The sequence below is a fragment of the Capra hircus genome, chromosome 5 (assembly GCF_001704415.2).
Source record: "Capra hircus breed San Clemente chromosome 5, ASM170441v1, whole genome shotgun sequence".
Lineage (NCBI taxonomy): Eukaryota > Metazoa > Chordata > Mammalia > Artiodactyla > Bovidae > Capra > Capra hircus.
The window spans coordinates 47916753-47943959 of record NC_030812.1 but is presented as its reverse complement, the minus strand read 5'-3'; the positions used below and the strand labels follow the sequence as shown (position 1 = coordinate 47943959).

At 35.8% G+C, this 27207-nt stretch overlaps 1 protein-coding gene across 1 annotated transcript in view; it reads left to right on the top strand.

Annotated features, from left to right (window-relative positions):
- The window catches only part of LEMD3 (LEM domain containing 3), a 71437-nt gene that overhangs the window by 18625 nt on the left and 25605 nt on the right, over positions 1–27207 (top strand). The window contains exons 2-4 of the mRNA XM_018047981.1: positions 17382–17419; positions 21478–21544; positions 24060–24127. Coding sequence (XP_017903470.1) covers positions 17382–17419; positions 21478–21544; positions 24060–24127 — 173 coding nt within the window. The remainder of the gene's footprint in view (positions 1–17381; positions 17420–21477; positions 21545–24059; positions 24128–27207) is intronic.

Here is a 27207-nt window from a genome sequence, read left to right as displayed (position 1 = left end):
AGGGTATTATGCTAAGTGAAATAAGTCAGAGAAAGGCAATTCTATGATATCATTTGTATGTGAAATCTAAAAAAAATACAACAAACTAGTGAATATAAGAGAAAAGAAACAGTCTCACAAATACAGTGAGCAAGCTAATGGTTACCTTGGGAGAGGTAGAGACGGGAAAGGGAAGAGGAGCAACATAGAGGTAAGAGATTAAGAGGTACAAACTGTTATGTATAAAATAAGCTACAAGGCTATATTATACCACACAGGGAATATAGCCAGTGTTTTATAATAACTGTAAATGGAGTATAACCTTTAAAAATTGTGACTTACTATAACTTAGATAATATTGTGAATCAACTATATAATATTGTACATAAAAAGTATATATCCTGTTTTAGCACGTGTATCAGTTCAGTTCAGTTGCTTAGTCATGTCCGACTCTTTGCTACCTCATGAACTGCAGCACGCCAGGCCTGCCTATCTGTTACCAACTGCCGGAATCTACCCAAACCCATGTCCATTGAGTCGGTGATGCCATCCAACTATCTCATCCTGTCGTCCCCTTCTCCTCCTGCCTTCAATCTTTGCCAGCATCAGGGTCTTTTCAAATGAGTCAGCTCTTCGCATCAGGTGGCCAAAGTATTGGAGCTTAAGCTTCGACATCAGTTCTTCCAGTGAACACCCAGGACTGATCCCCTTCAGAATGGACTGGTTGGATCTCCTTGCAGTCCAAGGGACTCTCAAAGTCTTCTCCAACACCACAGTTCAAAAGCATCAATTCTTCAGTGCTCAGCTTTCTTTATAGTCCAACTCTCACATCCATACATGACTACTGGAAAAACCATAGCCTTGACTAGACAGACCTTTGTTGGCAGAGTAATGTCTCTGCTTTTTAATATGTTATCTAGGTTGGTCATAACTTAACCTTCAGTATTGGTATAAGTTTTAGGTCCTTAGAATATGGGCATGTTCCGTGGGAGTTGCATTAGGAGACAGCAAGTTTATTTTTGGCTTTTTGTGTTTTCTTTTCTGTCTCTTAATTCCTGTTCTTATGCTGGCCTAAGCTTCTTGCTATTCTGCTATTATCTTGGTTAAACATCTAAGTGCTCAGTACTTCAGGTTTTTTTTTTTTTAATTGAGATTTAATTGACTTAGTGTATTAGTTTAAGGTATGCTATTAATACATAATGATTTGATGTATGTATGTTTTGTGAAGTGATAATCACTAAGTTTAGTTAACATCCATCACTATATATAGTTACAATCTTTTTCTTATGATGAGAACTTTTAGGAGTTACTATCTTAGCAGCTTTCAGTATATAGTGCAGTATTATTAACTATAGTCACCACACTGTCCATGACATCCACAGGACTTATAATTGGAAATTTGTACCTTTTGACCACCTTCACCCATTTCCCCCACCGCCCTACCCCCGCCTCTGGCTGCCAACAGTCTGTTCAGTGTCTATACGTTTTGTTTGTTTGTTTAGATTCCACATACAAGTGAGATCATACAGAATTTGTCTTTGATTGATTTCATGTAGCATAATGCCCTGTAATAAATAGTAGGTCCAGTTATTGGGTGTTTGGCAAGTATAAACATAAATGTTTACACTTAAGCATTTAAATCTTAAGCAGTTTGTTTACGTATTATGACAAATGAAGAATTTGTAATGGAGGACTAGGCTAATCACTTAGTCCAAGATTGCAGGTCAGAGAGAGGAGTTAGGGAGTTAGGTTGTTGGTTGAACTGTGGCAATATGAATTGAAAGCTCACCCCCTAACTATTTTACTGTATTGCATTTCTCTCACATTCCCTCTTTCCCTTTTAACAACTTGTAACTCTGATTTTCTGAGTTCAGCTGCTGCTGCTGCTGTTAAGTCGCTTCAGTCATGTCCGATTCTGTGCGACCTCAGAGATGGAAGCCCACCAGGCTCCCCCGTCCCTGGGATTCTCCAGGCAAGAACACTGGAGTGGGTTGCCATTTCCTTCTCTAATGCGTGAAAGTGAAAAGTGAAAGGGAAGTCGCTCAGTTGTGTCTGGCTCTTAGCGACCCCATGGACTGCAGCCTATCAGGCGCCTCCATCCATGGGATTTTCCAGGCAAGAGTACTAGAGTGGGGTGCCATTGCCTTCTCCCTGAGTTCGGCTGCTTTCAGCTAAATGATAAGAGAAATTCATTTGATTGAATTAATTCACAATATAGAATTCTGATAATAAAAATATGATTTTGGTAAAACTTGATATTGTGATGATCTTTAGTGAGAGCTGAGCCAGTATGGAATCAGAACTTAATCCTATTTCTCTAAATCATCCTTCATTCTTATATGTGTTGTAGTTGGGTTGCCTCCGTTTTTCAGTTAGAAGTTAGGTCAGTAGTTCTCAGTGTAATGGGCTGAGAACATTTGGGAACACCACCCATTACAAGGTACTGTCTGATGACCTAACATGATTTGCCCTTCTCATAGTGTGCTGTTATTTTTAACTGTGTATCAATACTACCATGATTAGAATATAAAAAATTACGTATTCATGATAGAATTTTGTCATATTTTCTTAGTGTGTGAATACTAAAAATACTACCTTGGGGATCTGAACATCTTGATGTAAACGAAATCCTTTTACTTGTAAAGAAATATTGCTTAAAACATGCTCTAAGGAAGTTATATACACTGGTTATATTTTAGAATTTGTTTTCAAGGCAACCATAGTGAATAATGGGAAATCAGTTGTAATATTTGAATCAATGACTAGCTTGCCAACCTTCAACTGGTAAAATCCCTTTAATCTTCTCAGAGGTGATTCTGCTTTAAATACAAGATCTTTATTAACCCAAATTCTCTCTCTGATTAGCGAAATTTTGGGTATTTAGTATATAATTCAGATAAGGGGGTTTTGGGCAGAAAGCCTTGCCTTGGGGGGCTTCTGTTTTGTCTCTTTCTAACTTAAGAGTTTCTGAGGACTGTCATTTCTTCCCAGTAGCTCCAGGGCAGAGACAAGTGAGGAATGGAGTAGTGGCGTATTGTGTTATTTTGTGAACTGAGTGCCGTCTTTTTTTTTTTTTTAATTTCATACAAGGACTGGGAAAAAAATGAAAAAGCTAAGATTTATTAATCTCTTTTCTCCCCACATTGCTAAGCATAATCACAAACCATCCCATTTTATGTTAGTTTGAGAGAGAGTCTCAAAGAGGGTGACCTGCGGAAGGTCCCAAGTCATAAATTTTGGAGCGAGTATTCCTTGCTCCAGAGATTTTTCATTTTACCTCACTGCTTTTCAGTGTGAAGAGTTATTTTTCATTCATCTAAATGACATGATATCAGAAGTAAGCATTACTTGAGGAAATTTTTATTTATAAAAATTTAATTTGTAATTTTAGATTAAAAAATTGTTTTTGGCTGCAGGATTGCTTTTGTGGGTTTTCTCTAGTTGCAGCAGGTGGGGATTGGTTTTAATTGCGGCCTTCTCTTGTTGCAGAGCACTGGCCCTAGAGCACGCAGGCTTCGTAGTTGCGCACGCCGGCTCCGTAGTTGGCACCTCCCAGGCTCTAGAGCACAGGCTCAGTAGTTGTGGCACATGGGCTTAGTTGCTCTCGGCTTGTGGAATCCTCCCAGACCAGGGATCAAACCCCTGTGTCCCCCTGCACTAGTAGGTGGACTCTTCATCCACTGAGCCACCAAAGAAGTCCTGTAATTTGAATTTAAAAATTTTAATAGGCTGAATATAATATATTAAAGTTATAAATTATATTAATATTGTGTCACCCAAGAAGGAAAAAGTATAAAGATACCATCCAATTACTTTGAAAATATTTAATACCTTTATAAGAATTCTGTAATATTTGAGCTAGAAAATGAGAGAAATAGAATGATTTAGGGTCATTGCCTAAATTTTATTGTAGGCAGAATATCAGTCCACATACATTTTAAAAATAGTGGTACAGGATTTGTTGGGTTTGTTTCAATCAGTTCAGTCACTCAGTCATGTCTGACTCTTTACGACCCCATGGACTGCAGCACACCAGGCTTCCCTGTCCATCAATAACTCCCGGACCATGCTCAAACTCATGTCCATTGAGTTGGTGATGCTATCCATCCATCTCATCCTCTATTGTCCTCTTCTCTTCCTGCCTTCAGTCTATCCCAGCACCAGGGTCTTTTCTAATGGGTCACTTCTTCACTTTAGGTGGCCAAAGTATTGGAGCTGGAGCTTCAGCTTCAGCATCAGTCCTTCCAATGAATATTCAGTCAGGATTGATTTCCTTTAGGATTGACTAGTTTAATCCCCTTGCAGTCCAAGGGACTCTCAACAGTCTTCTCCAGCACCACAGTTCAAAAGCATCAATTCTTCAGCGCTCAGCTTTCTTTATGGTTCAGCTCTCCCATCCATTCATGACTACTGGAAAAACCATAGCTTTGACTAGATGGACCTTTGTTGGCAAAGTAATGTCTCTCTTTTTTTGTGGGGAGGGGGTTAGTTTAGATTGCTTATTTAATTTTATTTACTTTAAGCAAATACCTTCTTTCTTTAAAATTCTTTTTTGGTAATTTTGTAATGGATTTTGTAAATACATGGTGATAAGGATTTTGATGTTTTAAAGCAAGATTAAAGCTTGTAGGGTATACATTTGCAGGGGGTGAGAAACAGCTTAAAATAGTAAATCAAAATTCTGGCAAGTCAGTTTGCTAACTAGAAGAGACATAACATGAATGTAAATATATGTGTAATCTTATGCTTTAATTTATAAGACTTTTTTCCTACCTGTTTATTACAGATTTGTTGCCATACTTTTTTGGGGAGGGGGCCTATTTTTGTTAATAAATTTTGATTCTAAGGGAAGGAAGTTTCCACTGAATGAATAAAAGTAAATGAGAAAAGTCAACATTTTTGTCTTATGCAATCACCTTAGAGTTTAAAGGACTTTTAGAAGTCACTGGCTGCTTTGGACAGTGGGATGTGGGAGAAGATGTTTTAGTTCATCTCTCAAGAGTCGTAAACTGGAGGTTTACTCAGGGTGTCTGTGGACTTGGACTGTAAAGACTTTAGGAATTAATTCAGGTCAGGGTACTCTGGGTCTGTACTGCATGCAGTTATTTCACTTCTTAAAACAATCCTGAGAGCCAGGTGGTGTTATCATTCCCTTTAGATTAGGAAACTGAGGCTTAGGGAAGTTAAGAAACTTGTCTAAAGTTAGTAAGTAGCAGAACCAAGATTTCAGTACAGAGAATCTGGCTTCTGGCATGGGATCTTTGTCCTTGTACAGTACTGTCTACCTGGATTTCATTTGAAACTATCTTCACCAGCTCCTCCTCCCCCAAAAGTTTTATATTCTACTCGGCCAGGAATTCTTAACCCCCTCTGGTCTCTGAACCTTAAAGAAGCCATGAGTGGATTCCAGGTAAACTCCTTGAAATTAGATGCAAATTTTGAATGTGTATTCATTTTTCTCGGAATAGGGTCCATAGATTTTGGCAATTTCTCAAGGGTCTCTGACCCTCCAAAGTAGTGAGAATCACTGTACTGTAAGCCGCTTTGAGGAAGGTACTATGAGTTTTCATCTTTGTATTCCGTAGCATCTGGTTTTTTGATTGCTCAAAAATATTCATTGAAGAGAATTTAACAAATAAGAGATAGTATGTGGGGAAGTAAGCTTAGAATTGGTCATAATTTGGGAATTTTAAGATACCTTGAAATGTTTACTAAATGAGTATGAGAACATTAGTTTTATTTACTTGGTTCAGAAAATTGTTACTGACAAGTTTGAATTTTCAGCTCTAGTATATAGTAGCCCTATGAAGTTAGGTGTTTTGAAGTCAGAGCATAAATTAGCAAAATTTAAGTGTGTTCTGAAATGCCATTGAAAAGTCCTCTAGATCAAGAGGCTGCTATGTGGTTTCTCTAAAAGGCCAGTTTTGTTTGTGTTTTTTGTTTTTTTTCATCCAGTTTTAGTACTTGATGGAGCTCTAAGGTCCATAGTACATCTTTAAACATTAAAATCATACTCAGTGCTTAAAGTATTCCTAGTTATGAGAGCCACATGGAAACAGAGCAGCTGAGGGAATGGCAGTGTCATATCTCCCATCTCAGGCTTTGTCTAGAGCACATGTGTTTTGACTGTATCAGGGTAGATTGGTTGTTGGGAATTGCATACTTTATTTTTTTTCTAAGTGATTGTTCATGTTCACACAGATTTATTTGTATTCTCTCTCTACTACAAGTAGGAGTTAAAAGTAGACATTAGGTGAAAATCTGATGGTTCCAGCAAATGTTGTACTTTCTGTTCATTGTGTTCAGGCATGAGTTTTACTCTCAAGATTTCATATATTTTTACCAACAAAACAGTTTCTTACTTAGACTGTTTTACCATGTCAAAACTGCTTACATTTTGTTTTATTGCATGTTTTTCTTTTTTTTTCTTGGACCTAATGATGACATATTTAAATTCCTCTATTTGCCAAATGACTTCAATTTCATCTGCTTTCTTCCAGAGCTAAAAGGCAAGATGTAACGTTTGAGCACATTGCTTATAAAGTCATTGTTGAGGGTTTTTTTTTTTTTTCTGTTAGCTCCAAATGCAGTTTATATGTTAGTTTTGGTCATGCTTTAGTCTCTGTGCTTTCTTTGTAGATAATGCCCCTTTCCCTTGTCTCTGTTTAATGCATAGAATAGGAACTTTTTTTTTTTTTTTTCAGTTTTATTCACTTTCTCATTGCACTGCAGCTTTTCTCTCTCCAGTTTTCTTATTTGAATAATGTCTCCTGGCTGCTCAAAAGTAACCATGCATTGTGACTGAGAATGTTACTAAGTAGAAGGAAGGTGTTAGTCGCTCAGTGTCCGACTCTGCAACACCATGGACTGTAGACCAGCAGGCTCCTCTGTCCATAGGATTCTCCAGGCAAGAATACTGGCATGGGTTGCCATTTCCTTCTCCTGGGGATCTTCCCAACCCAGGGATTGAACTTGGGTCTCCCACATTGCAGGCAGATTCTGTACTGAGTCACGAGGGAAACCCTAAGTAGAAGGAAAATCTCATGAATTTAATTGTGTGGGAAATGCATGTTGTTTTATTGCATTGTGCTAGAGATTGGTTGTACAGTGTATCACAGATTCCTTTCGGATTTCTAAATTCTCTTTTAGCAATATTCTTTTAGAACAGCCTCTTTGTAATACAGTTTCTTTTGTATTCTTGGCAACGTAAACCTTGAGGAAGTGTTATAACCAGTCTCTAGTGTATAACAGTTAATGTTGTAAAATCTCTTAATACAGTGAGCTGTCACCATGTTTAATAAATTATAGTATTGCATTAACGTAAATTCCTTTGGGTGCCAAGATATCTGTTGCACAGATGCTTGCTGTTATTTATAGGTTTGTTTCTAACCTTTGTAGGTTGACTTTTATTTTTCTGTTCATTTGTCACCATGCAGTAGCATAATTCTTTAACTGGCATATATGCAAAATAGTTTTCAGGAAGAGACTTTGAAAGTACTGAAAAAGCATATCACTCAAAACTTTTGGACCTTAAGCAGTATAGTACGATAAAGTTGCATAATTTAAATAGATATATTGTCTTTATTTGAATGTGTTCTTATATGTCCTTTCTTCCCAACATTGGGTAGACTACAGAAGTGTCTTTATCTGACAAAACTAGATGGTGGCAGTAGCCTGATCGTTTCTCTTTGGTTTTGAACCTCTGAGACCACCAGGTGTTGGGGGTGGGGAAAAATTCATATGTTTGTATTTTATTTTAGAGTAAGCTCTTGGTATTTTCTGTAAGTCTGAGTCTTCTTTTATATTAAACATTTTTTGAGTGGGAACTTCAATTTTATTTGCTAGTCAGATTCAGTAATCACTAACTCAGATATTCTTCTTTAAGTTGTGGATACTCTTAAAATATCAGAATTAATTTTTAGAAGGAATGTGTAATATTTTGATGTGCTAGTGATCTAATTTTCTAATTTGTAATTATTTTAGGTAAATGAAGCCAGTTTTGTAAAATCATTGGTAGATGAACTACCTCCAGCTCAGGAGATTAAATGTATTAGAAAATAGTTTTGAATATTTGTAAACATTTACTTTTTAAAAGTTACTAGATACAAACTCCTACATTTTGCTACTTCCCTATATGCCAAGTTTCTCACACTATTTTAGTATAATAGGATAAAATCTTATCTGTAAATGTAAATTATGTGAATTTTTAAAAATAAGACTATATTAGCCAGGTCTTTCTAAAACAAAACAAAAAACCTCTTACATTCCAGTAACTCTTCTAGCTTTTTGCATAAGAGGAACTTTTCAGTTTTCAATTTGTTAAGAATTTAGACTAACTTGGAAGAAAAAAGGAATTTTTTTGTACAATAAGCTGCAGCTATTATAATTGGGGTTTTAACCTAATGTATCTAGGGATTGAAGTGGTCTTTTACCAGTTCTCTGATAGGATTTTAGCACCATTAATGAATGGGGCTTCCCTGGTGGCTCAGTGGTAAAGAATCTGCCTGCCAATGCAGAAGATGGGAGTTGGATCTTCAGGTCAGGAAGATCTTCTGGAGAAGGAAATGCCTACCCACTCCAGTATTCTTGCCTGGAGAATCCCATGGACAGAGGATCCTGGTGGGCTACAGTCCACAGGATTTTGAAAGAGCTGGACATGACTTAGCGACTAAACAACCACCACCATTAACAAATACTTATTGTTTTGCTTTTTATACTTTTCTTCCCCTAGTATTTTATTATGAAACATTTCAAACAAGAAATTGAACGATTGTGCTGTGAGCACTGTTTACATTTTCTGTATTTGCTTTACTATGTATCTTATTCGTCATTCTATCCATCCACCATTCTTTTTAAAAAATATGTCTAAGTAAATTGAAGATATTAGAATATTCCACCCTTACATACTTCATGAATGTTAGTAATTAAGAGTGAGGTTCTTTTTCTTTTTAGGTAAAATTTGCATATAGTCAAATGCATAAATCTTTTATGTACCATCAGATGAGTTTCAAGGAACACATCTAGCCGTGTAACATAAACCCCTGCAGATACAGAACATTACCTTCACCTCTTCTTCCTCCTGCCCAGTCAATACTCTGTCACTGTTCTGTTGTTTTTACTATAGATTTATTTTGCTTATTCTAAAACTTTGTATAAGTGGATTCATAGAATACTCTTTTGTGAGGCTTTTTCACTCAGTATGATCTTTTTGAGGTACATTAATGTTGCATTTTCTAGTAGTTCATCCCATTTTATTACTTCTGGTTTATTTTGAAACATCGGGTGTACTTTACACAGAAATTATTTGTCCCTTCCTGAATTCTTAAAGCACTCTATACTAAATTCTAAGTTATTTGTTGTATCACAGATACTCATTTATCTTCACTACTACGTAAGCAACATGTTTTCATAGCATGGTGTATAAAATAGGCCCCACTAATACTTGTTGAACGGTCTATAGTTAAAAGTCTTTCTTACAGCTTTTGTTACAGAGATCCCAAACTTGAGTTACAATTATAATGTAAAATCAGTGCTTAGATGACTGGAGAAGGAAATGGCCACCCACTCCAGTATTCTTGTCTGGAGAATCGCATGGACAGAGGAGCCTGGTGGGCTTCAGTCCATGGGGTCCCAGAGTCAAGAGACGACTGCAGGGCTAACACTAGTGCTTGGATGAAGATTAAATAAAATTTTAATAAAATTTTAATTATAGTCTGTTGTCAATTTTTTCCAAGGGAGTCTTCATTTTTATGGTGAGCAAATGTGAGACTTTCAAATGACCATAAGTTTGGAAGAGACCATAATGATTCTTAGCATATAGGGGTGAAGAGTGGGAATCAATCAAATAATAAGACTATTGCCAATTTAATTTTGACTTTGATCTTTTATTTCTCTGAATACATTATTTCAGTTTTCATTATATTCTTGGTACTTTGATAATCACATTTAAAGAGCTTTTTATTTTATAGAGTCACCGTGTACATTTCTTATTCTTTAAAAAAACTTATTTGGAAGTAGTACAGGATCGTTGCCTCTCAGAATAGGGCAAGTGAAAAGTTGGGAGTCTTATAGGATATGAAAAGTGAAGAAGCATCTGTGTTTTTGCCCTACTCATCTCTTTCACTCATTATCCCAGTCTAGATCTGTACCTCTGTAAATCCAGATAGATAGGTAGGCTTCATATGGAAAGGTTATTTATGAGTAGAACATGATGATACAAGTTGGCCTTAGGCAAATTTTATAGTAGACAGTTCTTGTCCATAAAATTCTGCCTATTTTGATTGCAGATTTAATCTCAATATTCACAGTAATTTACTAAGTACATTTGAAGTGAGCTGTTCCTGAGCTTTAAAATGGCCATGGAACAATAGGTGAGCTCTCAGAGAACAAATGGGCAGCAGTGCTGTGTTGCGAAAGAATGGACTGCCTTGTTCACCATGTCCGTTTTTAGATCAGTCTGGCTGGCAGTGAAATGCAGAAGTGCTTGCCACACAGGTGCAGTGTTCTGCAGCTGTTGGAAACATTTGCCCTCCCACCCACCCCCAATTCCCCCCACCCTGCCACTTCTTCACAGATAATTATGCTCTGTTTAAACTGCTAATGCTAGAAGATGGGATTTGAGAGTTTGAATGTCTGTTTATAACTAGGTACAACTCAGAGAGATAATTGGTCATTTAAGCAGCTGGATTTAATTGTCTAGATGACTTGAAGTTTCCAAAAACTAAAAACCTAGCCTTAAGGTCAGAGTTTTAGAATTACAAGAGACTGCCTTTACCTTTGAAAGAGCATGTCTGCAGAGTTACTGACCTCCAGACTGAACTTCTTGAAGACAGAGCTTATATATATATTTTCATTTCTTAACCTGTTGCAACAAGCATAATGCCTGGCACCTAGTAGGCACTTGATATATGTTTGTGAGAGTCTTAGATTAGCAGATGAAGCCAAAATATTATTTAGATGTGTTATGGTTCTAAATCAGAAAATTATATTGTTGTTTTTTTTTAAGCAAATGCCTCGTGGTAAGTTTTATAGCAGCCTTGAGAACAAAGTGCTGCGGCAGCAGAAAGAAGGGGAATGGTCAGTGCTGCCCATGGTGGTTGTCAAATACTCTATGTTTTGATATATCGTGGAAAATCTTTTCCTAGACTACAATTTAGAGAACTTGATTTTGTAGAGTTTTTATCATCTTAAGAGACATCAGTGTATTTTCCCTAAAGCAGTGTCTTTTCCTCCTTATCCCCATTTTAGCCAGTTTTCATGCATTACGTAAGATTAAAGTTTAATGATTCCAAATCTGAAAGTTCTAGAGAAGAATGTTTTCCGTAAACTGACTAGAACAAATATTTTCTTTTCTGTAGTTGCCTTTTCTTTTCTGAAAAGAAAGTAGGCTTTGGAGTCAGACTTAGGTTTGAATCCTAGCTCTTTAAACAGCATTTACCTGAAGGAAGCAATTTAACCTAATCATGCATCAGTTTCTCTGTCCATAAAATAGGGGTAATACCTGCTGTAAAATAGTGGTATTAGGAGAAATAAGCTACTTCCTAAAAGCGTGGCATCAGTAATCCTGGAACGTATCAAGAATTTAAGAAATATTACTTTCTTTTTATTCAAAGGAGAATCTTGTGGAGTGAGCAGGATTGTAGTACTTCTCTAGCATTAGGGAAGCTGTTGTTGGAGGCTGCACTATGCCTTCAGGCTTGTGTTCTTTCGACATATATTAGTACACAATATCTGCAAGGCAGGTAGAGATTTGGCAGTCTTGTTGGTGGAGGAAACAAAAAACTGATAGTTAAATTATAATGTAAGATAGGGATACTGAGAGTAAATACATAGAGGTTCTGAGGAGAGGAAGGTCTTGATAAACTGCAGTTATTAGGCATCCTTCATGACTGTAAGAGAGCTGCAAACGACCTTAAAGACAGAATGAAGGAGAAAGAAAATCATTAAGAGGATCAAAAGGATAAAAAGTGCAGAGCCTTTCTGGCAGAAATTTTTTTCCACCTTTACTCAGATATAATTGACATACAACATTGTGTAAGTTTAAGGTGTGCAAGTATGTCAATTTGGTAAATTTATATGTTGCAAAATTATTACCACCTTAGCATTAGCCACCACTTCCAACCTGTCACAGAATAGTATCATTTCTTTTTTGTGGTGAGAACATTTAATATCTATCGCTCTTAGCAGCCTGCAAGTTTTTAACAGTATTGTTAGCTGTAATCACTGTGCTGAACATTAAATTTCCAGAATTTGCCAATCTTGCAACTAGAAGTTTACCCTTTGATCCGTATTTCCCCCATTACCCCCACTGCCCATCCCCTGGTAACCACCACTCTACTCTGTTTTTCTGAGTTTGGCTTTTTTAGATTCCACAGATAAGTAATAACATACTGTATTTGTCTTTCTCCGTCTGAATTATCTCACTTAGCACAGTGCCCTTAAGGTCTATCTATGTTATTGCAAATGGCAGGACTTCCTTCTTTCTCGTGACTGAATAACACTCCATTGGTACACTTGTACTGCGTCATCTTTATCCATTCACCCAATGACAGGCTGTCCCCGTATCTTGGCTATTACAAATCATGCTGTGATGAATGTAGGGGTGCAGATCTCTCTTTGAGATCATGTTTTCATTTCTTTTGGATGTATACCTCATAGTGAGATTTGCTGGATCATATGGAGTTCTGTTTTTAATTTTTTGAGGAGCTTCTATACTGTTTTCCTCTGAGTGAACTCCAGGAGTTGGTGATGGACAGGGAGGCCTGGCGTGCTGTGACTCATGGGGTCGCAAAGAGTCGGACACGACTGAGTGACTGAACTGAACTACACTGTTTTCCACAGTGACAGTACCAATTAACCTTCCCACCAACAGTGTATAAAGCTTCCCTTTTCTCCCCATTCTCACCAAATTTACCTCGTCGTTTTAAGGATAGCCATTTTAACAGGTATGAGGTGATATCTCACTGTGGTTTTGATTTCCCATTCCCTGATGGTTAGTGATGTTGAACACCTTTTCATATACCTCTTGGCCGTTTGTATGTCGTCTTTAGAAAAATGTCTGTTCATTTTTTCCTGGCAGAATATTTTTATATGGCTGGTAATAGTAGTTTCAACTATTTAGAACAGAAAAATGTTGGGCTGACTGAAACTGTGCTGATGTAGAGGAAGCAGGAGGAAAGTACCCTGACTGTATTATTTCAAGAGTGACCTGTCACTTATTACCTGTGTCTTTTTTTTAAAGTGTAAGCCAGGTAGCATGCTTCCTATTCTCTGAGATTTCTTACTCAGATTAATAGATAAAAAAATCTTCAAAATCCTATATTATCTTACCTATTAATTCCCTTAAATAACCTTTGACTTCATTTCTTGCTGTTTGCTCTCTCATCCACACAGCTCTGTTTCCAGGAGTAATATGACTGACATGCTGCCACTCCACAGCCTGCGGACTCCTTCTTTCTGTCTGTAAACCTCTTCCTCCAGGTATCCATGTGGCTTGTTCCCTCAGCTCTCTCAGGTTTCTACTCCAGTGCAATCTAAGGAAAGAGGAGAAAAGGGAACTCTTGTACCCTGTTGGTGGGAATGTAAAAATTGGTACAGGCATTAGGGAAAACAGTATAGAAGTTCCCTCACATGTCAAGTGCCATTCTTACTGTTTTATTTCCAAAGCACTTAGAACCATTTGACATATATTGTAAAAAGTGCATTTGCTCATTGTCTCTTCTGATCCTTCTAAAATATAGACTCCTTGAGGGCAGATACATTTTTTTTAATTCACGGCCACACTACCAGTGCCTAGCGCAAACTAGACAAGAAATACTTATTAAATGAATAAACTTTTTCTTTTTTTCTGAGTTGTAAAAGAATTTTGGTCACCGTAGACTTTTCTTTCCTTTAGTGCCATTGAATGACCAAAACGGGGCCTTCCTGAGGAAAGCATCAGTTCATTTGGTTAACATTAAACATGTACTTTGCAAATATAGACGTGCCTCAGAGATACTGTGGGTTTGGTTCCAGACTTACTGTAATAAAGTGAATATTGCAATAAGGGGAGTCACAGGAAATTTTTGTCTCCCAGTGCCTACAAGAGTTACACGTATACTATACTGTCTAAAAAAGGTGTAATAGCATTATGTCTAAGAAAAACCCCTACATTTGTAATATACTTCATTTTTTCCCCTTTTTTATCTGAGAATTCATAATGATTGACAAATCTGATCTCACCCTAAGAGAATGGAAAAGGTTTACATTTGGTTAGAAAGGGTCAGTAAAACTAGTAACATTTTTGAAATTTATGTGAGAGAAAGAGGTTTAGAGAAGGGATATCAACAGTATGTCTTGTAAGTAGGAAAATATCACAAGATTTGAATTAGTTCCTTGAAGCAAAATGTGATGGGAAATGATTGAACGATTTTGAAGAGTCTAGTAGTATAATTAAAGATATATTTTAAGGGCTTTTATTTTTGCTAGGACAGTCAGAAGAAGAGAAGTCAAAATTTTAAGTATATTTATAAAGAAAAGTTTGCTGTATTTGAGGTTTAAAATAATCTGAACAAGAAAAATGAAGGGAAAATGGCCACAACAGGAGAATTTGAGAAAAAGCAGAAATGAGACGCTGTTTGGGATGTAGGGAATATAGGAGGACAGTGTTTGAAATACCGACTTGTTATTATCATTGCTTTAGGATAAGCGATAAGAGGGCTTCCCTAGTGGCTGAGTGGTAAAGAACCCACCTGACAATGCAGGTGATGCAGGTTCGATCCCTGGATCAGGAAGATCCCCTAGAGAAGGAAACAGCAACTCACTCCAGTATTCTTGCCTGGGAAATCCCATGGACAGAGAAGCCTGGAGGGCTTTACAGTCCATAGAGTCATAAAGAGTCGGACATGACTAAGTAAACAACACCAACAAAGCAATGACTACAATTTACTCTCAGTTTCCATCCTTAGAAAAGAGGCTAGAAAGTGAGGTGACAGTTTTTTTGGGAGAGGGAGCTGTAAATTGCTTTTGGAATATGGTTTCTTCTCTACAGTGGCCTAATTAGCAGGGGAGGGAGGAATGTTTTCACTAGGGATAACAGTATGTTTTTTATCCATCTATGATCATAGGTAATGTGGGTGAGAGAAAAAGTACTGATGTAATTTCAGAAATACTGAACTGATTTGGGGGAATAAAACTTAGATGCATAGAAATGCTTTTGCTTTGTTAAAACTGCTATTTTTAAATGGAGTTTCCTTTCGAATCTTAACCTAAAGACTGTGTTTACTTTTTTGTTAATTTAGTAGATCTATCTGTTAACTTAGTATGTGACAGTTTTCACGGAAGTCAGGGAACATTTTGATTTTTTTTTTTAGTAGTAGGTGTGTATATTGTTGGCCTTTTAGACATGTTATACTCTCAGCTAGCTAAGTGTGCTAGATAAGAGGCCGAAACCTAGAAAGAAACAAATGGCAGAGCAGTGTTTTTCAAAAGAATTATTGTTCTGCTCTTTGGCTTTCTCACTGTCATTCTATACATCTCCCTTCCCAGTTGCTCAGGCATACCCTTTTTCAGCTTCCTGCAAAATCTAACACTTCTGCTTCTATGTTAACGCACAGCATTGAATAAAGAAGGGCAGATTTAGCTTAGACGGCTCAAACAGCACTTTTCAAGCACTGTTTGCTGAATACTATGGTTGACTCTGAGCATACAGACCTGAATACACATGATCCCTTGTGAGAAAGTCACAGCAGAGCAATCTAGTGGGAGAACATCCACAATCTACAGTAGTATTTTCATAGAGATACTTGAAGAGCTAGTTTCCATTTAGTAATCTTGACAAAAACAAATGCATAAACAGTCAAAAAGTGGTCCTCTCATGGCTTTTCTTCATAAATATTAAAACCTATATTTTAGAATTGCACGTTTTAATGTTTTTTTTAGAATTTCTTTTCAGTTCAGTCGCTCAGTCTGATTCTTTGCCACCCCATATAGATAGCAAATAAGATACTTGTGTTTTTAGAATCATTGGACCAATTTAAGTAGATTGACAAAGCATTTTTAGTAGTATGTTGAACTAAATATGGCTTTATTTTAAATTATTCAAATTTTACATTAATAAAAATTGGTGTATTAAAAAGGATCTTTTCAGTCCAAGCATGCTCTGTTTCTTAACATTTTATTTAATCTTTAAGTTTTATTCTCCCTCCTATTTCCTATTGAGTACTTTCGATTTTTTGTTTTTAAAATATTTTTCTTGGCATGAAAACCCTATTGCTTTATAGAAAAATGCTGTCTGAAAATTCATTATCATATCTTTTTAAGATGATAGCAGAATATGTTTTTCCCTCTTTTTTTAATTGTATTTTTTAATTTAAACTGGTCTTACACATGAACTTTCTTAGAATCAAGTAGTTCCTGGTTCCTATGGGACTTCCTGTTTTCTCAAATAAAAATAGAAAAGCACCTCAGAAAGGAAACCTGGTCAGTGTGAACAACTTTGTAGGCTCAGTTAGTCTTAGTTGTGTCCTGACTTACAGAGATCCAGGTATCTGAAAGCTTTAAATATTTTTGCATATAATTTTAAAGTAGAGGGTAAGGAGGAGATTCTAAATAATAACTAGAAAAGTGCTATATGATATTCAGCCATAAACTTGTTTGAATCTTTTGGGGAAGGATGGATGTAGGGAGGTTGAATGGAAAATGGTAAATCCTTTCTTTATAATATTTATTAGAAAAAAGTTGTTTAATATTGATACCTAATTCTTAGCTATTTTGATGTGTGTGTGTGTTTCTTGACACTTTTCCAGATGTTAGCAAGGACTAGGCAGGTTTGTCTTTTAATCATTGCAAGTAAGAATTCTAAATGAATTACTCAGTTTTAAAGCATCTTGCATATTTCCTCTAGTAGTAACTGACTTTTATATTTTGAAGAGAAACCAAGTTAAGGAGCCAAAATGAAGTCACTAATAGTAATGATCATAGGTAACATGTATTAAGTGTTTGACACTGTATCAAGCATTTTATATGATTTATCTCATTTAATCCTAACAACTGTATAAAGTAGGTGTGTCATTACATCCTTCCCTTATAGAAGAGGAAACTACAACTTAAGAGTGGCTAAGTAGATAGTAGTTCAAGGTCAGTTGCTAGCAAGCAGTGGAGCTAGGACTGGAACCAAGTCTGAGACCAGAGCACCTACTGTTAATTATTATAGAGCAAACTACAAAATCATAGTGAGAATGGTAAATATAGTAAGTCTGAAAAATTAGTTTTCTAACCTTTGTTATCATCAATTTGTTTATATTTTCTTTGCATATTTATATTCAGTTTTAGCAGAGTACGTTTTAGCATTTCTGAGGGCTTGGTTAGGGGGATTCTTATTCTTAAATGATACTAACAGTTCTCTCTTTTTCTTTCCTTGATAGTAAAAAACCCCTTTGATGAAACATTTGGAAACATACAAGTAAGTAAAAAATCTTAATACTGATACTTTATGTTATGTTTTTTATGATAAAAGTATTAGGATGAATATCAACTGACAGTAGGAATTTTAAAGGTTCTTTTATGCTGAGGCAATAAATTTTCTTATTTTTGAGTATTCCTTTTCTATAATATAATTAAATCTGACACAGATTTTCTCCAAAGAGCAGAACTGTTTATCATTTAAAGATAAAAGCCAATCGCAAAGTAAAATGGCAGTGGCATGTCATCTGGGGATCTGATCTTAGCCTTTAAAGTGTGTGTGTGTTTTCTTCGTTGTTGGATACTCTAGCAGATTTTGCTCTTCTTTTGTTCTCTTTGGATTTTTTGCTCATTGGCAGGCCTTTTTAACTGTCAGGAAGCAAAGGATTTAGTTAGAGTCTTATGCAACCTATTTATGATTCCTTTTCTTTTTAAAGGATTTATAATATTATTTTTAACCTAAGTGTTAAGTGGAAATATTTTTCATTTGCCCATCATCATTATAGGCAATACAAAGGTTGTGATATTTAAGTTTATATCATAATACACAATTAGTTTGTTTTGTTTGTTTGTTTTATTGTTATAGGAACTGACAGTAATATAGATAGACCTGTATGGAAAACATTGTTGTGCTAAAGGATATGTGATAATGTGAAGTCAGATCCATAGATTGTAACTTTAGATTGTTAGTATTGATTATTTTCAGTAGTATTTTATTGTGACAGTACTTAATTTTTTTTTAAAGTTGACTTGATCAGTTATGATATTAACACTGCTATGGCATCGTAGTTTAAATTTGCAGTATATACTCACTGAACATTGAAAATGCAAGACTTTATTTTCTTCTGTATAATTTTCCACTTGGAGGAACCTGAAGTTCCTAACCTCTGAATAATAGTAATAATTATAATGAATATAATGGCTAGTCACCTATATTAAGTGTTTATTCTGTGCGAGACACTGTGCTAAGTAATTAAAATCCATTATTATCATTTAATTAAGGAATTGATACAAATACAGAAAATATCCTTGAGACAGTTGGATGAGATAGAGAGGGGAATATTTCAAGGTGACACTATATGAGAAAATTTGGTGGAGTCACGCTATAGTTTGACTTTCCCTCCTACGAATCAGAATGATTCAGAGAATGAGATTTGCTTCAGAGAATGATTTATATGACTAAAAAAAAATCTGGAGCTTACCAAAATACACAATTAGAAGGTAGCTATTAATATTTCAAATTTAAAATTATTTTTGCTAATGAAAGGTTAGTTTTGAAAGCTTACTTTAAATATGGATTTGTTTGTAGATCTTTAACTTGTTTTCAGGGTGATCAGTAGACACATTTCAAGCCAAGAATTAGAAGAGAGTTTGAAAAGCAGAATGGAAGAAGTTTATAATGAAACTATAAGCCAATATAAGTTTCTCTAAGAAAGTAACTTTGGAATTTAATATACAGACCTTTCAGGTTTACCTATAGTTTAGCATAATGGTGCTAAAGATTATTGAACCAAAGCCTTTCTACTCTTTAAAGTTAATTTGTTTCCATTAATAAAATATTCCATGAAAACTATTTAGATCATAATTTAGTTGATCATTTGGATGGCACTTGACACCCTTGTAGTAATATAGATGGTCATTTTGAATGAGTTGCCACTGGAAAAATAATTCTTGAAAAAATTACAGTTGAGATTTTGGGGTGTTTAAATTCTTTCTATGAGATTATAATAGCATATATGTTATCCAGTATGAGATCCAGTTATGTATGATTAAGTTTTGTTATTTTTTCTACTTGTCTAGTCCAGTGTTAACAGATGTGAATAAAAATATGACGTTTATTCCCAGGCCTCTGATGTTCATTAAAGATATAATCACAGAGGACAGTTGTCAAATATTTGGCTTTAGTTTTGATTTTGAAAGGGGTGTGGGGAGGGGCATAATCAAGACATGTAAAACAGAAAGGAAATCAGTCTCTTCCCAGATAAGGGAGGAAAGAGACTGAAAATGCTCAGCTATTTTAGTACCAAAGCTTAATCAGATTTACCTTGGTTTTATATATCAAGTCTAATCTACGCAATCAGTGGGACACCTCATCTTATTATATTGAACATATTTATTAAAAGTGATTTTGTGGTTTAATCTATCACAGATGCATAGCTTTCAGAATCGTGTATTTCAGTCCCTGCAGTTACTTTTTGATGTCTGATTTTTACAGTTTGGATGTTTAATCTTATTTGATAAGGACTGCCTTGATTCAGAATCTGATTGAGGTAGAGTTGAGGGGGTGAAAAAGCAAATGGGAAAAGCAAGTAGTTTGCTGCTTGCTACTTGGAAAGCAAGTAATGCTGAAGGATTGTCACCTATCTCTGTCTCTGTCAACCGTCTCACATAAAACCAGGGACTCTGCTAGTAGGATTGTGGCACCTCTGATGAATTTTCTTCTTCCTCCTGTCACTCATTAAAGCTTCATTGACAAAAGTATGCCATGCATAGTATGCAAACTTGTCTCTTCTGTCCTTGAACATACAGCGTGAAAATAAATGGGTGTCACTGCATGTCACTGGGCATATGAACTTTACTTTCCTAGCTTTTTATATCCTGTATGAATTTGTTCCTGGTCACATTTACCCAATAATCCTATTTTGTCAGAAACTTCAGGAGAAAGGAAATCATAAAGACATAACCCCTCATGAATCATGCATTTATTTCAAATAGTTTGATAAGCTATTCTTACCCTCCTCCATTGTTTATATCTATCTATGTTAATTGTGATTCCTCTTAAATTGAGGTCTCATTGCTTTAGCTTTCTTGAGAGGGTGCTTAGGTGTTGCAGGAGTCTATACTCTGGTTTCCTTTCATATGGTCAGAATAATATTCCTGACACACATTTCTGTTTAACTTTTCTTCTCCTAAATGTTCAGGATGAAGTCAAACTCTTTGTCTTGGTATCTAGGGCTCTCTAGCTATTGATTCCAAACTACTTTTCCAGGAGTTTGCTGAGTCAAAGTTGGCTACTGGTTATGTAAGAAATACAACCAAAGCATTTATGCTTTCAGGCCTATGCTGTGCCTTCTGCTTGGAATGCTGGTCAATTCTATTCTTTCTGTGAAGCCCAGTTCAGGTATTCCCTCTTCCATAAATGGATCTTTCCACCCCTCTGTCTTCTGTATTTACATTGTACTTTGTTTGCAACTATAACATTTAGTATGTTTTTTGCCCTTAAGAACAGGAATCATCTTGTTGGTGTGGATTCCTCGCTTTTCTGAGAACAGTTCTTAACTCCCAGTTGTGGTTGTTCAGTCACTCAGTTGTGTCTAACTCTTTGCTACCCCATAGACTGCAGCATGCCAGGCTTCCCTGTCCTTCACCATCTCCAGGAGCTTGCTCAAACTCACGTCTGTTGAGTCGGTGATCCATCCAGCCATCTCGTCCTCTGTCTCCCTCTTCTCCTGCCTCTAATCTTTCTCAGCATCAGGATCTTTTCCAGTGAATTGGCTCTTAATGTTAGGTGGCCAAAGTATTGGAGATTCAGCTTCAGCGTCAGTCCTTCCAGTGAATATTCAGGGTTGTAGATACTTATTAAATGTTTCTTTCACTTTAATGGTTCATAAACGTATGCACAGCCACTTTGGGAGCCTCGGAGTGATTTGAGGATTAATCAAAAATGTCGGGTTGGTTGACATTATGTGGTTATCAGGTTAAAACAAAACATGAAGAAAACAGTCAATATGCATAAGTATGCATTGTATAGAGGGGAATTGGGAGCATTGCTTTGATGGTGGGGGGAGTTTGCTATATAGGAGACCTTTTCTGGCACCAAGGTTAGTACAATATCGCAATCATCCTCAAGAAAGTAGAATATTTAGATAGTTTAGATTCTTAGATTAAGGTTTCTTTAAAATATGGTAGCCATTGGTTAAATATGAATTTGCCTTTTATATTATGTAGCTTCTATGATTGTTAAATTTATTTACTATTTTTCTTTTCAAACAAAGATTATTATTTGGTGTATTTTCCCTTAAGTTCAGATGTTTTATAATGTTTTTCTTTTAAATTTAGGAAAGTGAGAAAAATCTTATGATGAACACTTTATACAAGCTTCATGATCGATTGGCACAGCTTGCAGGTAATTGTCTCAACATTCATAGTATGTAAAAATGTTTTGAAAATTAATTGTATATGTAGCATGTGATATCAGTAGAAATGGTTTTTCCTAAGTTCAGTGTTATGTTACGTACATGTGGATATTTTCTCTTTAGAAGTTTTTATTCCCTGTAGGGAATGGGTTTTTATTTGTATAGATTTGTTTAATCAAGGCCTTTAGCCTGCCTGACATATGTGTATGATGAAATATAGATATATACTGTATTATATGTTATCACTTTTTTATTGCACTGATAGTAACAGAATTCTGAAAGCTTGTGTGTCAATTGAATTGAGTAAGCAACAAATTAACTAAAATCATAGATCTAATATAAAAGTACAGATTTTCTTTTTGTGAAGGTATAGGTGTCATTTCTTTGGATAAAGTAAATAGATTACAGAATTTCTTTCTCCTGACATGTTGCATTTTCCTCATATTCTGCTGTAAGTAAGTCTGAAAATTCTCAGGTATGCAGCATATCTGCAATTAGAACAAGAGAAGTGAATTGGCATCAAGTTTAGCATCTCTAAGCTATAGTAGCCACTTTGTCTTTATTATCTTTTAAGTTGTTTCACTTATTTTACATATAATCTGAAAGAAGAGACTTTAGATTCTCTTGAAAAATGTAATTTTACAAACTTTTGTATGTAGTAAGTCCTTTTGTAGAAATTTGTACAAGCTTAGTAGGTAAATGTGGAGAAGGCAATGGCACCCCACTCCAGTACTCTTGCCTGGAAAATCCTATGGATGAAGGAGCCTGGTGGGCTGCAGTCCATGGGGTCGCTAAGAGTCAGACACGACTGAGCGACTTCACTTTCACTTTTCACTTTCATGCATTGGAGAAGGAAATGGCAACCCACTCCAGTGTTCTTGCCTGGAGAATCCCAGGGACGGGGGAGCCTGGTGAGCTGCCGCCTGTGGGGTCGCACAGTCGGACATGACTGAAGCGACTTAGCAGCAGCAGCAGTAGGTAAATGTGGAACTTCTCTAGTCCAGTAGATGCATTTAGAATCCAGATAGTTCCCCATCCTCTCACCAAGGTTTTTTTTGGGTGGAGGAAGTTAGTTCTTTAATTCTGGTCAGTGTTTTTGGCTAATAATTCTGTGTATATCACTAAAAGCTTTTTTTGCATTGACTGATGGACTGTTAACATACATATGTTGCAAACTAATGACATTAATTTGATAGCTGTAGCACCCAGAAAGAGAGTATATAATCTACATGGAATTCCTGATATTGCTCCTATAATACAAGCTTCTACAGTTGTCTCTATAGCAGTTTTTTATGAAGTGTGTTAGATCACCATAATCTGGAGTGCTTTTAAAGATACAGATTCCTTCCTATAGAGCAGGGGTCTGCAAACTTTTTATCTGTAAAGGGGCCAGATAGTAAATTTTTAAGGCTTTGTGGGCTAGACTGTCTCTGTCACAGCTACTCAGTTCTGCTGTTAGGGCATGAAAGCAGGCATAGATAATACATAAATAAATGAGTGTGACTGTGTTCCAATAAAACTTCACTTATAAAAACTGGTGGTAGGCCACAGTTGGTCTTTGGGTTTGCCAGCCCTTGCTATAGATCTGTAGAATCGGATCTCTGAGGATAGATTATAAAGTTTGAAGACTTTTTTGGGTTCATCTAATAGGTATTCTCGTTTTACAACTATGACCATTAAAATCTGGAACAAAATTTATAAAGTTGGAATATGGTTGCTTTTATGATAAAAAAAAATTTGCCAAAAGTTTTACTTTAACTATTATACTTTTATGTTAAAAAAGTTTTTTTTAAGTACTTGAAAGAAATAGTAGGAGAAACAAAATTGAAGTTCATTGTAAGGATAATTGATATCTCATAACCATCGAGAGCCTGGTGGGTGAATAAAGGTTTGGATCCTCTTAAAAATAGCTATGAGAAAAGGAAAATGTAGTCTTCCAAACTTTTGTATGTAGTACACCTGATTATAGCTAGATGCTTCTATCTAATTTCCCTGTTGATCTGTGTTATAATATTTTAAGTTTTGCACACGCTTTGCTAAAAGTAGGCTTAGTAATACTCCAAAATGGACATTTTAATTCAGATTTACTTGAGTCTTGAATTATTAGCTTTAGTAATAGATGTACAAGTTAGCACAATGAATTTTCCCCCCTGAAAAATATATCTATAGAGGACTTTCTTTGCACCAAGACCTATGAATAGGCATCAGTGAGCACTACTTGGTTCTTACCCCTGGCTAACAATTTCATTAGGAATATAAAAGGAAGGTATGTTTCTATGTAGATTGAAATGCATATAAAAGTTGTGGTTTATGTAAAAATACTTGTTTACATTGCCTATTGGAAGTTTTTTCTAGACAATATAAGAGTGTTTGTCTTCTTTCTTTACTGATTATAATAATACAATCTATAATTGTGTATTTTATAAAACTGTTTTGATTAATTATATTTGTTTTTTTTTTGTTTAACATAGTACTGATTCAAAATTAATATGCTAATCTTTTCAGGAGATCATGAATGTGGCAGTTCTAGTCAGAGAACACTTTCTGTCCAAGAGGCAGCTGCATATTTGAAAGTAAGCAGTGAAATTAGAATTTTAATAGCTCTATTCTTAAAGTTAATATAAACTATTACAATTTATATTTATCATCTGATGCATTTGATTACTTTTACTGTTAAAAGTTTGGGCCTGCTGTTTGGTGTAATGTGACCAGCAGAATTACTCAGCTGTTTTAAAGTACTCTATTATGAGAGAATGCACAATAGTTTGGAAAGGGTACAAACACCATTGGTGAGAAAGAAATTGAGATAGGTAAGTAGTACATAAGAAAGCAGGTAAACATCTAACCATTGTCATTTATTTCAGTCCTTCTGCCCTGCGATAATTCCATTTCATGGTTCTAAGAGAACTTGCAGATACATTTTTCTATATGACTGTGAATAATGTTTAGGAAATCTTAAATGAAAGGAAAAGTACTAGAAGGTTAAGATGGAGAAGTGTCACTGATTGCTAAAGAGGGGAGAGTGGATTTTGAAAATCATACTAGGGAGCTTAATGTTAGTCCAGTTCCATAAAGATGTGAATACTTGCAGATGGAAATACTAATCCCTAAAAGTTGGCATCCATTCATTGAGAACAGGTCATGTCATACAAACTTCACTGTAATTGTGGTAAAAAAACACATAATATGAAATCTACCATAAAGTGTGCAGAATTGTTGACTGTGTACATGTCGTTGTGCAGCAGATCTCTCAGACTTCCTCATCTTGCATTACTGAATCTGTGCACCCATCGCATAGCAACTCCCCCCTTCCTTCTCCTAGTCCCTAGTTACCACCATGCCGCTTTCTGCTTCTATGAGCTTGACCGTGGTAGATACCTCATGTAAGTGGGATCATGCAGTATTTGTCTTTCTGTAACTGGCTAATGTCGTTTAACACAATGCCCTCGAGGTCCATTCATGTTGTAATAGATGGCAGAATTTCTTTTTTTTTTAAAGTTGAATAATACTCTACCGTATATACCCCACATTTTCTGTATCCATTGATGTGTTGGTGGGCATTTAGCTGTTTCCACTTCTTGACTATTGTGAATAATACTGCAGTGAACATTGGAGTGCAAATATCTCTTAGATCATGTTTTCAATTCTTCTGATAAATACCCAAAAGTGAGATTGCTGGAACATGTAATAATTTTTTTTTTAATTTTTTTTAATTAACTTCCATACTGATTTTGTTAGTGGCTGCACCATTTTACATTCCCACCAACTGTTTACAATGTGCGTGTGTGCTCACTCTGTTGTGTCCGACTCTTTACAACCCCATGGACTGTAGCCTGCCAGGCTCCTCTGTCCATGGGATTCTCTCGGCAAGAATACTGGAGTGGGGTGCCATGTCCTCCTCCAGGGGATCTTCCCAACCCAGGGATTGAACCTTCATCTCTTACATCTTCTGCATTGACAGGTGGATATTCTTTGCCACTAGCGCCACCTTGGAAGCCCACAGTTTACAAGGATTCCCTTTTCTCCATATCCTTGAATACTTCTGTTTTCTTTTGGTTTTGGTTTTTTTTTTTTTTAATAACGGCCATCCTAACAGGTGTAAAGTGATATCTCACAGTGGTTTTGATTTGCATTTCTCTGATTAGTGATGTCAAGCATCTTTTCATATACCTGTTGAAGTTCCTTTTTATTTTTGGATATTAACCCTTATCAGATGGTTTGTAAATGTTTTCTCCCATTCCACAAATTGCGTTTACACCCTGTTGATTGTTTCCTTTGCTGTGCAGAAGCATTTTAGTTTGATGTAGTCCCACTCGTCTCCTTTTGCTTTGGTTACGTGTGCTTTCAGTGGCATATCCAGAAAATCATTGTCAAATCATAATTTAAAAATCATTACTAAGACCAATGTCATGAAGTATTTCCCTGAATTTTCTTCTAAAAGTTTTATAGTTTCATGTCTTATTTTTAAGTCTTCACTCCATTTTGAGTTGATTTTTGTGTAGTGTATGGTTAAGGTTTCAGTTTCATTCATTTACATGTGGAAATCAGTTTTCTCAGTACTGTTTTTTGAAGAAACTATCCTTTTCCTATTGTGTGTTCTTAGCATGCTTGTTGAAATCAGTTGACCATCAACGTTGAGTGTGTCTCCATTTTATTCCATTGATCTATATGTCTTGATGCCAGCACCATATTGTTTGATTACTGTAACTTTATGATATGCTTTGAAATCAGAAATATGGGGCCTCCACTTTTGTTGTTCTTGATTAATATTATTTTGGCTATTTGGGATTCTTTGTAGGTCCATATGAATTATAGTATTGATCTTTCTATTTCTGAAAAAAAAAAAAAAAAACTAACTGCTACTGAAATTTTGATGGGAATTGCATTGAATCTGTAGATTGCTTTTGGTAGTATGAATGAATGAATGAATGAATGAAGTCGCTCAGTCATGTCCAACTCTTTGCGACCCCATGGGCTGTAGCCTACCAGGCTCCTCTGTCCATGGGATTTTTCAGGCAATAGTACTGGAGTGGATTGCCATTTCCTTCTCCAGCGGATCTTCCCAACCCAGGGATCGAACCTGGGTCTCCCGCATTGTAGACAGACTCTTTACCGTCTGAGCCACCAGGGAAGTCATTTTGGTGGTATGGACATTTTAATTAAGTCTTCCAGTTCACGAACCCAGGATGCCTTTTCATTTATTTGTGTCTTGAAATTTCTTTTGGCAGTGCTTTGTAGTTTTTAGTGTGTAAGTCTGTTGCCTTTTAGATAATGTTGATTCCTAAGTATTTTATTCTTTTTGATGCTTTTTGTGGATGAGATTTTTAAATTTTCTGGTTGTTCATTTTTATGTATAGAAATGCAGCTTCTTTTTGTATTTTTTTTTTTCAGTCCCACACCCTTGCTGAATTTACTTGAGTTCTAACTTTTTTTTTTTGATGGAGTCTTTAGAGTCTTCTATGTATGCAATCATGTTATCTGCAAACAGATAAAATTTTACTTCTTCATTTCAAATTTGTATGCCATTTATTTTCTTTTCTCACCTAACTGCTCTACTCTATTGAATAGAAATGACAACAGTGGACATCTTTGCCTTATTCCTGGTCTCCAAGGAAAAACCTCAGTTTTTCATGATTAAAATTATGTTAGTCAT